The sequence below is a fragment of the Bufo gargarizans genome, chromosome 6 (genome assembly GCF_014858855.1).
Source record: "Bufo gargarizans isolate SCDJY-AF-19 chromosome 6, ASM1485885v1, whole genome shotgun sequence".
In the NCBI taxonomy this organism is placed as follows: Eukaryota; Metazoa; Chordata; class Amphibia; order Anura; family Bufonidae; genus Bufo; species Bufo gargarizans.
In genome coordinates, this window is record NC_058085.1 from 332,956,480 (window position 1) to 332,971,002 (window position 14,523).

The 14,523-nt window shown below is 46.3% G+C and overlaps 1 protein-coding gene across 1 annotated transcript in view; it reads right to left on the bottom strand.

Moving 5' to 3' along the window:
• The window catches only part of INPP5A (inositol polyphosphate-5-phosphatase A), a 448,685-nt gene extending 434,538 nt beyond the window's left edge, over positions 1–14,147 (bottom strand). Inside the window, exon 1 of the mRNA XM_044296965.1 lies at positions 13,683–14,147. Within this exon, the coding sequence (XP_044152900.1) occupies positions 13,683–13,757 (75 nt within the window). The 5' untranslated portion in view covers positions 13,758–14,147. The remainder of the gene's footprint in view (positions 1–13,682) is intronic.
• Between the last annotated feature and the right edge of the window lie 376 nt (positions 14,148–14,523).

Consider the following 14,523-nt stretch of genomic DNA (forward strand, 5'->3'; position numbering starts at 1 on the left):
GATGTGATCATCAGAGCCTTTAAAAACCAGAATCCATCCAATCCGTATGTTTATTATAGTCTTGTGAAATAGTGAAATATGACAGTTCTTTACGTACAACTGGCACTGCTGTTGCTCTTCCAATGCTGCCCAGAACGGAGCTATCCGCAGGGGAAATTATACAGATATTATCTAGGTCACTTGTGTTCATTCTAATAAAATATGATTTAGCCCTTAACCACTTCAGCGCTGCACTGATCACTACGAACGGCAAGACAACCTAAAAAATGCTCTGCCAGACAGGGTGAAGTGTAAAAGTAAAGCAGCCGAACCAGGCACTGGCGATCCAATGTTTATGTGGGTGGCATGACAGCTGCCCCATCGTGGGGTGGGAGACCAGAACAGGGTATTTCGGAGTGTCAGCCAACAGAAACTAGTCTAAGGTCATTGGCACACAGAATCCTGTGCAGGAGGCTGTTCAGCATCATATACCAGGCAAAGGGATTATTTACGTAGTATAGCGCCACCAGGTGTTCAAAGTGCAAAGCGATTTCCATTTCCACCTGATGTGCTGAGTGCTGGTGGACACGCGTGACCCCCCCCCCAGGTCTTTGCATAGAGATCCTCCAGTCAGAAAAAAAATAATCTATTTGTTCCCTGCTTGTTAAAGGAGCAGCGACTCTGCAGTAATGTGGGGGTATAGCAGGGACTACTTCTCCTGCAGGGTAAGTAAGAAGGGGTTATATCAGCTGCCAGAGGGAGAAGCTGACTGATTCTGTTCATACACCAAAAACTAAAAAAGAGGTATTCTGTAAATTAGAAAACACTAAAAACACTATTAAGGCTTCGTTCACATCACTGTTCAGCCTTTCCTGGCGCCAAACTGAGCCCTTAGGACCCCATAGACTAACGGGGTCTGTTATGTTTCTGCTCAGAAGATGATTTATAAGCGGAGACAAAAGTTGTGCATGCAGGACTTGTCTCCGCTCAAAATCAAGATTGCTGGCAAGAAAAAGATTCCTAGGATAATCCCTTTAAAAGGTGTTATCCCATGACTAATGTAAAAAAGTGAAGATAGGATATCAAATAGTACAGGACAATTTCTAACAAACTTAGAACCAGCCCGGTACCTCACATGGATCCAGAGATTGCTGTGCTAAATTTATTTCAAGCTGGCAACTTAGGGGTGTGTCCTTTCTACTGCAGCTGATGTCAGTTAAAGGATGGAACTGAGCACGTGCTTCCATCTCAGCGAGCAGGACAGAGAAATTAGAAAAACAGTAAACAGCAGGTGGCGCTATACAGATATAGGTCATCGACTAACTTAGGCTACTTTCACACTAGCGTTCGAACGGATCCGATCATAATAATGCAGACGGAGGCTCCGTTCAGAACGGATCCGTCTGCATTACATTGGCATATAAAAGCTAAGTGTGAAAATAGCCTCGGACGGATCCGTCCAGACTTTCAATGTAAAGTCAATGGGGGACGGATCCGCTTGAAGATTGAGCCATATTGTGGCATCTTCAAACGGATCCGTCCCCATTGACTTACATTGTAAGTCTGGACGGATCCGCACGCCTCCGCACGGCCAGGCGGACACCCGAACGCTACAAGCAGCGTTCAGCTGTCCGCCTGTCCGTGCGGAGGCGAGCGGAGCGGAGGCTGAACGCCGCCAGACTGATGCAGTCTGAGCGGATCCGCATCCATTCAGACTGCATCAGGGCTGGACGGAAGCGTTCGGGTCCGCTCGTGAGCCCCTTCAAACGGAGCTCACGAGCGGACAGCAGAACGCTAGTGTGAAAGTAGCCTAAGTAGCCATCATAAATTTTTAATTACATGCAATTACAAAAGTATTCAGATCCAGGTGCTGGTTTGAAAATTTTAAAATATTATTTGTAGGACAACCCCTTTAAGTATTTTATGACTGTCACCTAGCCAGGAATCCTGTTTGCAAGCATTTAATTAGTCAATTCTACAAGAAGGAGCTGTACATCGCTCTAATGTATCAAACACGCTTATCTATGACTCAGGGAAGCTGCTGCTGGCGGTCTAATCAATCCTATAAACTCATCCATGCGGAATAAATAGGCCTGGAGATGGCGGAGAGTGCTAGCTGCTGCTGTTGGGCGCGCTTCCTTAAGTTGCTACGGATTTTACACCTTTCTGTGGAAAGTGTGACAATTCACAGGGACAGGATGCTCCAGCGCCGAACACACAAAACATCATGACAGCTTAGAACAGCAGCGAATGACGCCTTTGTAGAAGAGTCGCCTGCTATAAGTTTAGCCGTTCTATTCTCCAGTCTTTTCTGTAACCTCAAGGAGACGGTGAAGGCAAGTAATGCGGAGAGTATAACAAGAGGAAACTTGCAGCGTTCGATCGGTTCTCGCGGGTATAGATCAGTATAAAAGAGTTTGCTTTGCAAGTCCAAAAATGTCAGATCAGGACACGCTCTCAAAACCTGATGCCCATTATACTATATCAGACCGTGTAGCAAAATACAAATGCGGTCCCTGTGGATCTTGCCATTTTTACAGGACCCACTGTAAAATAAAAAAAAAAAAATATTCATCAGCAAAATGGACAAGGATAGGACAGGGTTTATAATATGCAGTGAGGCCGCATGGATGTGGACAGCACACGGATGTTTTTCTTTGCGGACCCATAGAAATTAATGCGATCCCCAGAAAATGCGGATTGGACATGGACCAAAAATAAGATGGTGTGCATAAGGCACAAAGCAAATGAATTCCTTAGGCCTCTTTCACACGAGCGATACAGAATGTGTCGAGGCCTGTTCAGTGAAAATGGGTCAGGATTCAGTCTGCAAAACGGAATGCATCCGGAGAGAAAACTTGCTTGTGTCGGATAAATGGTCAATTTTTATGGTCAAGTTTTTTTTTTTTTTACTAATGCTTTTCTAAGAAACGGACATTAAAGAGGACCTTTCACGGGTCCAAACATTATACTATAACTAGTGGATTCTGTGGGGCATACTTATGCATATTACAGCGCTTACCATTTTCTGTATACGCTACTCCGTTCGCCCGCCCATTCACTTTTCCCACCGGGTATGTAAATTCATACCACTGGTACAAGGTGGAGGAGACGGGCCTGTTTCTCAATGGGCGTCTCCTTCTCCCTGGCTGTGAGTTGTCCCATCGCAGCGCAGAGCGTCACAGCCAGGGAGAAGGAGACGCACATTGAGAAACCCGGCCGTCTCCTCCACCTTGTACCAGTGGTATGAATTTACATACCAGGCGGGAAAAGTGAACGGGCGGGCACAGCGGGCGAACAGAGCAGCGTATACAGAAAATAGTAAGCGCTGTAATATGCCATAAGTATTCCCCAAAGAATCCACTAGTTATATGATAATGTCCGGACCCGTGAAAGGTCCTCTTTAAAAAAACGTCCCATTCAATTGTATTGGTGCTGTCGGTCAGTGAAAACAGACGAGATAGAACACATTCTATTTTTTGGACGTCCGTTATTTACTGGCCGTCAAAGAAACTGCCATGTGAATCCCTGCGGTTTCATAGTACAGAGCCGTAGGAAATCCACGCACTGCCCTATGGTACAGTTTGACCAGTTTCTCACAGTGTGTGTGATCTAGGAAATACACTATGAAGTGCGCAGTTCCATGACCGACCGCAGTTTGGCTGACCCGAACTCGCTATATCATAGTAAACTATGCTGCTGTGAGTTCCAGCCCAACCGCAGGTCTATTTTCCTGTTCTCAATGCATGATGTCAGTATGGGACAGTAGACCTGCGGCTGGGCTGGAACTCACAGCAGCATAGTTTACTATGATATAGCAAGTTCGTGTCAGCCAAGCCACAGTTGGTTTGGGAAAAACTGAATACTCTCTACCATACATGTTTTATCTGTACAGGACAGCCACAGTCTGCTGCGTTTTCCAATACAGTAGAGAAAAGAAATGGATGCCAATGCAGACAGTCCCATAAAGGAGGCCAAATGAACACTTGTTTGGCCTCTGACAGATGAATTAAGCCTCTATATATGATTGACGTGACTCTTGCTTTCTCAGTTTTTTTTCCAAATGTTGGGCTCAGTGTGCACACCGCTCTACAAGTATAAGCAGGTACAGCAAAGTCTCCTGTACCACGTCGCACCCACAGTGGTCGTGTTCGCCTTCAACTGAACCATTCTGAATCATAAAGAGTTGAAACTGACACCACAGTCACAAATGCAAGAACAGCAAAGCCATAGACAGCGCCTCAAAGCTAATCTCCGTCATTTCTTCCTTCCCAAAAATGAACGTCGTTAGCAAAATAACAGAAGATTAAGTTCTTCAAGTAATGGCATCATTATGTTAAACCTGGATCAATTCATCAAAGTGTAAGATATACTTAATAGAGAGAGGCCGGAGGCGCACTGACAGCGGTCGGAGATAAGACACATCTGGACATTCCTCCAGAGGCTGTCGTCAGAACTCGGCAGGACAAGGAAAACAGGCCACTTCATTGAGGTGTTGCTCCAGTTTTGGTGCAGGTTTCAGGTGGATGCAGGGAATATTTACATGTCCATGTGCAGTGGAAGGCTGAGATTTACAGAATTCACATAGTGGAGAGATCATGGATATCTCCAAGGACTGGGGATTTCACACTAGTGCACTGACGGGACATGATGTGAAATCCGCAGCCACCACAAGTAAATACAACTCCTTGACATAACCTCTGTTCACATCTGCAGGGATTTGACCATGTCTAGCTGCTGCCAGTATGTCTCAGGAGATCTTACATATTCATAAAGAGCAAAGAAGTATGAAATATGGCAACTCCTACGTGCAATTTATTAATGCAAAAAAAAAAAATTAAAATGAGCAACAAGTTTTACTGCAGTCTCCTAGATTCATGAGGAGGCTAACAACAAATGATTTTCTCACCGAAATACAACAATGTAAGGCCGAATGCACGCGGCCAAGAGCGGTCCGTGGTATGCCGGGCTGGATTCCTGTTCAGAGCAGGAGCGCACGGCGTCATTGGTTGCTATGACGCCTGTGCGCTTCATGCCGCCGCTGCACTACAGTAATACACTATACGAGCAGGAATCAAGCCCGGCATACCACGGACCGCTCTCGGAACACGGCCGTGCGCATTCGGCCTAACACTGCAAGAGACAAACTGTTATGCCTCATTCACACAGTCAGTGTTCGGTCAGCGATTCTGAGCCAAAACCAGGTGCAGCTCTAAACACAGAACAGGCGCAGATCTTTCCCTTATACCTTATGTCTGTGGAGGCTCCAATCCTGGTTTTGGCTCACAATCACTGACGTGTGAATTAGGGCCGCCGCATGCGGACACTGGAACCATTCACTTGAATGGGGTACGCGATCTGCACCGCAAAAAAGTAGTGCATGCACTACTTTTTTGCAGTGCGGAGGCACGGACACACTCCATAGTGCTTTCCACGGGGTTTCCGTGGCCTCCATTCCGCACCGACCTTCCAGATTGCGGACACATTCAAGTGAATGGGTCTGCATCCATGATGCGGGGTGCACACAGCCGATGCCTGTGTGTATTGGGGGGGGACCTGCTATTTGCGGGCCGCAACAGAGCTGCGTGCATGAGGCGTTAAGCCTGTATTACACTGCCTGATGTTTGGGCAGATATGTGATCACCTGTGGTGGTAACGCCAGTAGTCTGTTCTGAGAAGGAGCACAGTACCGGAGTTACTCTGTCCAGCAAATCCCCAGTCATTATAATGGGATCTTGGGGGTTTCTCCTGTCTGGTGCTAGATGGCATACCGTGTCAAAAATGATGCACCAGATCCCATAGAAAACTATCAGAACATTTCTGGCTCTCTCGCCATTTCTGTAGCGCACTAGAAGGAAACCGCGCTGAGCCCGGCCTATGCTGGAACATATCAGATACATTACACTAGCAGAATTAGGGCTCATTCAGACGGCAGTATGCTATCCGCAAAAATGCGAATCCATTTTTTTTGCGGATTAGATGCTGACTGATTCACTTCCATGGGGCCCCTTTTCTATTCCACGATTCTGCAAAACAAATGAAACATGTCCTATACTTGTCCGTGAAAAATTAGGACATTGCCTCATTGAAGTCTATGGGTCCGCACAAAAATGAGCCGTCTGAATGAGCGCCAAGTGCAATTTCTTAAACAGCAAAAGGGTTACAGTCTATTCCCAGAGGCAGACGAGCCTTCCCAACTTCGTACAAAAGTTAACCCTGTATGCAGGCCTGCTAAAGCTAAGGGATCATTTCGTTCCTTTCCAATAATCTCCTGTGACTGCACTCCCCGGCCGCAGTGCAACGTGTACGAGAGTATACCGCAACATCTCTGCTCAACCAAATGTCTTTCCCTCAACGTGGGAGGCAAAAAGCCTGAGTGTACAAGTTCAGTCACAACTTTAAAAAAAAGTAAAAGCACAAAAGATTCACTCGTTGCCAGCATCAAAATAATAGCTGCTCCAGCAACATTGTAGTATACAGATATAGCAGAGCTGAACCGGCTCGTTACCTGCACCGTGGCTGAACAGCGACTCCTAATCTAACCAGATAGAAACGTAGGAGATCACACTCAGCAGCTTTATTGCATCCATTTCTCCATCCCAAATTCTGCCCTTTTAAACTGAATGGGGTTGTGTGACCAGCACATGGACCTCAGCAAGACACATTAAGGCCTCATGCACACGACTGTTCCGTTTTTTTTTTTTTTTTTGCAGTCCGCAAACCGCGGATCCGCAAAAACAGAAGCCGACAGTGGGCTTTCCGCAATTTGCGGAACGGAAGGCCGTCAATATAAACGCCTATTCTTGTGCGCAAAGCGCGGACAAAAATAGGACATGTTATATATTTTTTTAGTGGGGCCGCGGAACAGAGCAACGGATGCGGACAGCACACTGAGTGCTGTATGCATCTTTTGCGGCCCCATTGAAGTGAATGGGTGCGCATCCGAGCCGCCAAATCGGCGGCTCGGATGCGGACCCAAACAGCCCTGTGCATGCGGCCTTACATGAATGAGACAGTGGCAGACAGTTGCCCATTTCACACTTGCATTATTATTTCTGGTATTGAGGCTCAAAAAAAAAAATAATTATAATAATGTCACCATTTTTTTTAGTCTGGATGCGGTTTTATGGCTGGACACAGAATACATGAGGACTAAACGGAAAGTTTTTTTTTCCCCCCGGTATTGAGATCCTCTGCCGGATCTCAATACCGGAAAACAACAACGCAAGTGTGAAACAGGGAAGCAAACGTCAATGCTTACCAATGAGAAAAAATGCTGAGAAACGGCAGCGCACTACAGTTACCAGCAAAGAGTATGAGATTCCACAAACCTTGTATACACTGCAGGCTTTTTTTTTCCCATGCAGAAACTAACTTGCCTCACAAATTTTAAATGAAATGGCATGTCAATTATGTTCTAGCTGCGGATTTCACCCTTTTCAAGCTGTGCGGCTCTTATGTGCGCTCAATCGCACTCGTGTGCAGGTGTCCTTAGGTTGGGGCTACATGGTGACTTTGTATAGTCCCAGCCTTAAGCCTCAGTCACACGTCAGTGAACAATAGTAAGGGCTCACGCACACAACTGTTTTTGTCTGCATCTGACCCGCATTTTTGGTGTGTCCGTTCTGCAGCACCCGAAAAAAAGAAACATCTCATATTCTTGTGCGTATTACGGAAAAGGATAGGGCAGGATGTTCCACAAAATGTACACCTCTTCGCAACCATCAGTGAAAAAAAAAAAGAAGAAAAAAGTTGCATCCAGATGCCTTCCATTTCTCACACGGGTCCCACTCATTTATAAGGGGCAAGAGCTGCGTGAAAAACAGACAATCCAGAACATGCTGCTGTTCTTCCTGAACACAAAGAGGATCAGTGACAACGATGCTCATGTGTATAAAAACAATAAAAAGGGTTATGATTCAGTGCGGATACTGTCCATTCACCAAACTGTACGCAAATGGATGCAAAACTCGTTTGTGTGAAATAAGCCTGACAAGTTGTTTTTTTTTTTAAGCAGTTGCTATAGGTCACGTTTTGCAGACCTAGTACAATCATTAGATACAATGCTGCAATCTTCAAGTGGCGCAACACATGACACCGTGTAGCCCCAGCTTCAGCAAATGGCATTTATCATGTAGAGGAAGTTAATACAAGGCACTTACTCATATATTGTTATTATCCATATTGCTTCCTTTGCTGGCTGGATTCATTTTTCCATCACATTATACTACTGCCAGTTTCCATAGTTATGACCACCCTGCAATACATCAGCGGTGGCCGTGCCTGCACCAGCCTATGTGAGTTTTCACATCCTGGACACCAGAGAGGCTGTTACCTTTTCCTATTGTGCGCAAGAACGACCACCACTGCTGGATTGCAGGGTGGTTGTAACCATGGAAACAAGCAGCGCATAATGTGATGGAAAAATGAATACAGCCAGCAAAGGAAGCAATATGGACAATCACAATACATTAGCAAGTGCCTTATACAAACTTTCTATATATAATAAATGCCACTTGCTGAAGTGACAACCACTTTAAGAAATGTGAAATACCTGAAACAATTAGCACAGGTCAAACAGAATAGCCAAGCCATCCATGGAGGTCCAAACACCGAATTCGGCAATGATGCCTTGAACCAAGCATTGTGTGGGAAGCATCAAAACAGCCAACCCCACAACAGTACCCGGCCTGAAGGGGCATAGGTCTAGAAAAAATGCCCGGTCAGACTCACTGCTCAGCGATTGATTACCTTCCTAATCAGCTTGCCGTAGACTTGGCCACGAGACCAGCAATTTATTTTATTAGATATTTCCCAGGAAAAGTCCTTCGGATCATGAGAAAAAACGTGCGTGCGAGTTGCCCCACATTTTTCTTGGAGGAAAGTTCACTAAACTATTTTTATTTTCTACAGAAAAAAACATTGATGCAGGAACCATAAGGACGTCATGTTTTTGTCCCACATTCAGCTAATAAATGTGTGTGTGTGGGGATTAAAGATGCAAACGGGAGTCCAGCAAAAGAAAGCATAAATTAAAGGGGTTTTCCACTGATGCAGATTTTAAAATCCACACGACGGGTCAATTTCTGCACAGAAAAAATAAAATAAAAAATAGGCAGAGTGTACATAAGACTAGGCAAATCTCATTCACTTTGCTGGTACTGTACCACGCTGCATTTTTGGAGGAAAAATAGAAAAACTGCAACGTGTGCAGGTAGCCCTAAGGGTGTCTTATGTGCATAAAATCTGAACCAAAACCACACAAAAAAGCGCACATAATATTTATCAGGTTTAGGCCTTATGCACACGGCCGTTTTGGTCCGCATCGGAGCCGCAGTTTTAACGGCTCAAGTGCGGACCCGTTCACTTCAATGGGGCCGTTAAAGATGCGAACAGCACTCCGTGTGCTGTCCGCATCCGTTGCTCCATTCCATGGTCCGCAAAAAAATATATAACATGCCCTATGTCTTGTCTGCGCTTTGCGGACAAGAATAGGCAGTTATATTAAAGGCTGTCCGGGCCGTTCCGCTAATTGCGGAACGCACACAGACGCCATCCGTGTTTTGCAGATCCACGATTTGCGGACCGCAAAACACACAACGGTCGTGTGCATGAGGCCTTATGGTGCATTTTTATGCAGATTTTGGTGTGGATTTGATGTGAATTTTCTGCAGATCTCACCCTTCCATTGAAAAGAGTGAAATCTGCCAAGAAAAGCTCAACAATTGACCGGCTGCAGAGTTCAAAATCTGTACCTACATGAGATTTGTCCATTCTCATACACTTTGCTGGTCCCGTATTAGGCTACTGTCACATCCGCGGCACTGCAATCCGGCTTCCAGTTCTGGCAGAGAATGCCGGGAACCTGCCGGACACAATCCGCGGAGTCTCAGCATTTTTGCTGAAATGCGGCCGGATCTCTTCCTGAATCCATTATGGGGGTTGAGGGCATTTCGGTTGCACCTGGCAGGAACAGATACAGCCTGCCGGAATACATGCCACAGATGTGAAAGTAGCCTACGGCCCCTTTCACATGGGCGAGTTTTCCACGCTGCTGCAATGCGTGAGGTGAACGCATTGCACCTGCACTGAATCCGGACCCATTCACTTCAATGGTGCTGTGCAGATTAGCGGTGATTTTTGCGTTGTGTGAAAATCGCAGCAGGTTCTATATTAAGCGTTTTTCACACAATGCAGGCCCCATAGAAATGAATGGGTCTGCGTGAAAATTGCAAGCATCCGCAAACAAGTGCGGATGCGGTGCGATTTTCACGCATAGTTGCTAGGAGATGATAGGGTTGAGCAACCCCATTAAACTGTATTCCCTGTATTATGTTCCCTTATAACATGGTTATAAAGGGAAAATAATAGCATTCTTAATACAGAACGCTTACTAAAATGTGGACTGAGGGGTTAAAAAAGAAAATTAACCCCCCCTCATCCACTTGATCGCGCAACCGGCATAGTCTTCTTTCAGGACCTGCCAAAGAAGCTTTGATGACGTAATCGCGCTCACCACGTGGTGACGTCAGCGCAGGTCCTGCTGAATAAAGATGAAAGGATCTTCTATCTTCATTCAGCAGGACCTGCGCTGACGTCACCACGTGGTGAGCGCGATTACGTCATCAAAGCTTCTTTGGCAGGTCCTGAAAGACGACGATTCCGGCTGCGCGATCAAGTGGATATGGTGGGTTTTTTTTTTTTGTTTTTAACCCCTCCAGCCCTATATTACTTAGCATTCTGTATTAAAAATGCTACTATTTTCCTATATAACCATGTTATAAAGGAAAATAATAAAATCTACACACCACCGATCCCAAACTTCAGTGAAGAAGTCCGGGTTCGGGTCTGGGTATCACAGTCAGCTTTTTTTTATCACGCGTATGCAAAACGCATTGCACCCGTGCAATTAAAATAAAAAAAAGCCCGCAAAGCAATCACGGTAAAAACTGACAAATTGCGTGCGCACTCACGCAGGTTTCCCGCTACGCATCCGGAGAAAATCCAGGCATAAAGGCCTCTTTCACACGAGCGTATAGAAAGCAGTCAGTGCTCTGGAACATGCACGGATTCCTGGTGATATACCATCAGTATTGCTTCAGGATTTCCATGCGGATTCTTTCCTCCCCGCATTTGTGATGCGCTCCCACAACAAATCAGCACAAAACTCGGACAAGCTGCGGATTTCAAATACTGGAGGGAAATTATAACCCCATGTGAATAGCTCTATTCATTAACATTAGCATTAGCAGCGGATTCCGGTACATAAAATCCGGACTATATACGGATTGCAAATACGCTCATTACCATCATGTTTGCTTCATGGATATGCACCTGTGATTCTGAAGGTTCTAGTCTAAATTCTCTTGTAGTAGTGCAAATACGCTCACGTGAAAGCAGCCGAAGGGCTCGTGCACACAACTGTCCCCATTGAAGTGAATGCTTCTGCATATGGGACACAAAAAAAATAAAAATGGAAAGGACATTGAAAAAATACGTTTGTGTGCACGAGCCCTTACCTGCATGTAACCCGCATCTTGCCCAGGCACCGTAATACCTGCACACAGGCACTTGTTTAAAAACAATACTCCCCGCAGATTTTCTGCATTCCCGTACCAAATCTGCATCAAAAACTGCATGCGACACTTGCGGATTTTGATGCAGCCTTGCAAAAAAAAACACACACACACACACACACACTAACATGCTACAATTTGCAGACCACAAATGGATTTTTGATTCGCCACAAAGCTGAATTTCCTTGTGCTTTGTGGTAGCGAATCAATTTTCCCTCAATGGCGGTAAAAAATAAAAATCATACTTCCTTTATCAGATTGAGCGCGATGAGCCGGCGGCCGCCGCCACCATCTAGATTGAAGATCTCGCACGAAATCCTGTGCGCAGTGACGTATTATGTCACCATACCATCCGACGTGTTGACGTCATGACGGCCCACGCTAGATCTATCAATCAAGATGGCGGCCAGCTCTTCGCAATTAAATAAACGAGGCAAGTCTGATTTCCTTCCTTTTTAATTTTACACTGTTATTACGATCAGACGCCTCAATCAGTGATGAAGGTGGCATCTGAGCTGTACAATGACAGGGGTGGCGCAATCACTGTTCCCCGTCATTGCACCCGCTACTTACAAAGAATTGCGCTTCGTGACAAAGTAAGGCTGCTTTCACACCAGCGTCATGGATCAGCAAAAAAGCTTCCGTCGTAATAATACAAGCCACTGCATGAACGGATCCGGTTGTATTAGCTCTAAAATAGCCATGACGGATCCGGCACTAAAACCGTTGTAAGTCAATGAGGGACAGATCCGTTTTCTATTGTGTCAGAGAAAACGGATCGGCCCCCCCATTGACTTACATTGTGTGTCGGGACGGATCCGTCTTGCTCCGCACCACATCGCGGACAGAAAAATGCTGCTTGCAGAGTTATTCTGTCTGCGATGGGGACGCAACCAAACGGAATGCGTTCTGGTACATTCTGTTTTGTCCCCATTGACAATGAATGGGGACAACACTGAAGCGTTTTCCTCCCGTTTTGCGATCCTATGACGGATCTCAATAGCGGAAAGGGAAAGCGCAGATGTGAAAGTAGCCTAATTTGTCACACAGCTAATTTTTTTTTTGTAAAATTTGGTGAAGCAGCCAAATCAAATGTTTCAATGCTCCGCTCATCTCTAATGAGGAGCCTTCCGTACGCATCTCTGCACTGGATACATTGTACGTGTGTTTACAAACGCCTTGTATCTGTTCTCGGGGACATTTACTGCCTTTTCGGGGTCAGAGTTTTCTTTTTTTTTTTTACTTCCCAGACAGCGCAGTAATCCCCAATTTACTATTTCCTGTAAACTTGAGCAAGCCAGACTCATGTCAGAGGGGCGGCCGACGACACTTCTCCGAAAATGCCAGCGACGGCCATAAACAAAACCCAAGCGCTTAAGGCTACTTTCGCACGATCCCGCAGGGTTCAGCAAAAACGCTTCCGTTCAGATAATACAACCGTCTGCATCCGTCATGAACGGATCTGGTTGCATTAACTCCAACATGGCCAGGACGGATCCGTCATGAACTCCACTGAAAGTCAATGGGGGACGGATCCGTTTTCTACTGTGTCAGAGAAAACGGATCCGTCCCCATTGACTTGCATTGTGGGTTATGCCGGATCCGTCTTGCTCCGCATCCCAGGACGGAAAGCAAACTATACAACATGCTCGCGGGTATGCATATTGGAGCGCTCCGTCCTGTTCAGTTTTGTCCCCATTGACAATAAATGGGGACAAAACGGAAGAGTTTTTTTTTTCCCGGTATTGAGCCCCTATGACGGATGTCAATACCAGAAAACATTAACGCTAGTGTGAAAGTAGCCTAACCTGGACATAGGTGCCCAAGATGTGCCAACCCATGGGACACAGACAAGGGAAGAACATGGGGTCCATGAAGGAAGCAACACTGCTGGGCTCCACACACTGGGGAAGGAGGAGGGGGGGGGGCACACACTTTTGGGGCAGTTTGAGACTTTTTGCGACATTTGCATAAAAGTCTCAGCAAAACATCCTGCACAAAAGCCAGGGTCAAGTGCGACATGTCTGCCGGTGATGGGACATTTCATTTGCATATGTCGCTAAACACCTCCTAGCACAAAGAGCGGCACATGCTGAGAGTTGTCGCACTACTACTACTACTACTCACATCATCGAACAGAGTCCCGACGTTGGCCGTCACCAGCAGGATCCCGGTGCCCGGGGCAGCCGCTTTCCCCGCCATACTGTTCCAGCTTCTAGCGCGGTGCTGTGTGCAGAGCGCAGGACATGAAAGGAACCAGGAGCAGAAATGGAGGAGACTGCTACAGTGTATCGGCTCCGTGCAGCAGCAGCGGCGGCGCTCAGGCACGGCTCCTGACCGTCCCCCGGCCCCTCCAGCGCTTCTACACCCGCCAGCTGCCCGCCGCCGAGGAAGCCATGGCCAGCCTGCCGCACACAACTTCCCGCTGAACGCGCTCCGAGCGCCGCAAGTTTCAGTCTCCGGGTGAGGGCGGCCGCTGTGTGCGGGGACGGCGCGGCTCTGGAGGCGGGTGCTCCCTGACTGTGGCTCCGGCTCCTTCTGCCCTCAGCACCGCTCCTCTATAGCAGAGCCGCCGAGACTGACCAAACGACAGGGGCAGGGGGCGTGGAGTGGAGGAGGGACCTCCTGACGTCACTCGGTCGGACACGCCCCTTATGCTCTCTTAAAGGCACAGCGCTGCGGAAGATAGAACATTAGGGTAAGTTCACACAGGGTTTTTTTTTGTTTTTTTTTCTGTGCTTAAAAAAAACTGATGCTTCCGGATCCCTAGTGGTTTTTTTTTGTATATTTTTGGGAGATATGGTTTTTATTCTGATGCGCTTTTCACCTGGAATTTTATTCTGAAACTTTATCATAATATGTAGCAAAAAAACTGTGATGATAAATAGTTTGGAAATTATTCATTAGTGATGAGAGAATCAAAGTCCATGAAGTTGACTTCAATCTGAATTTGATGATAAATTTGATT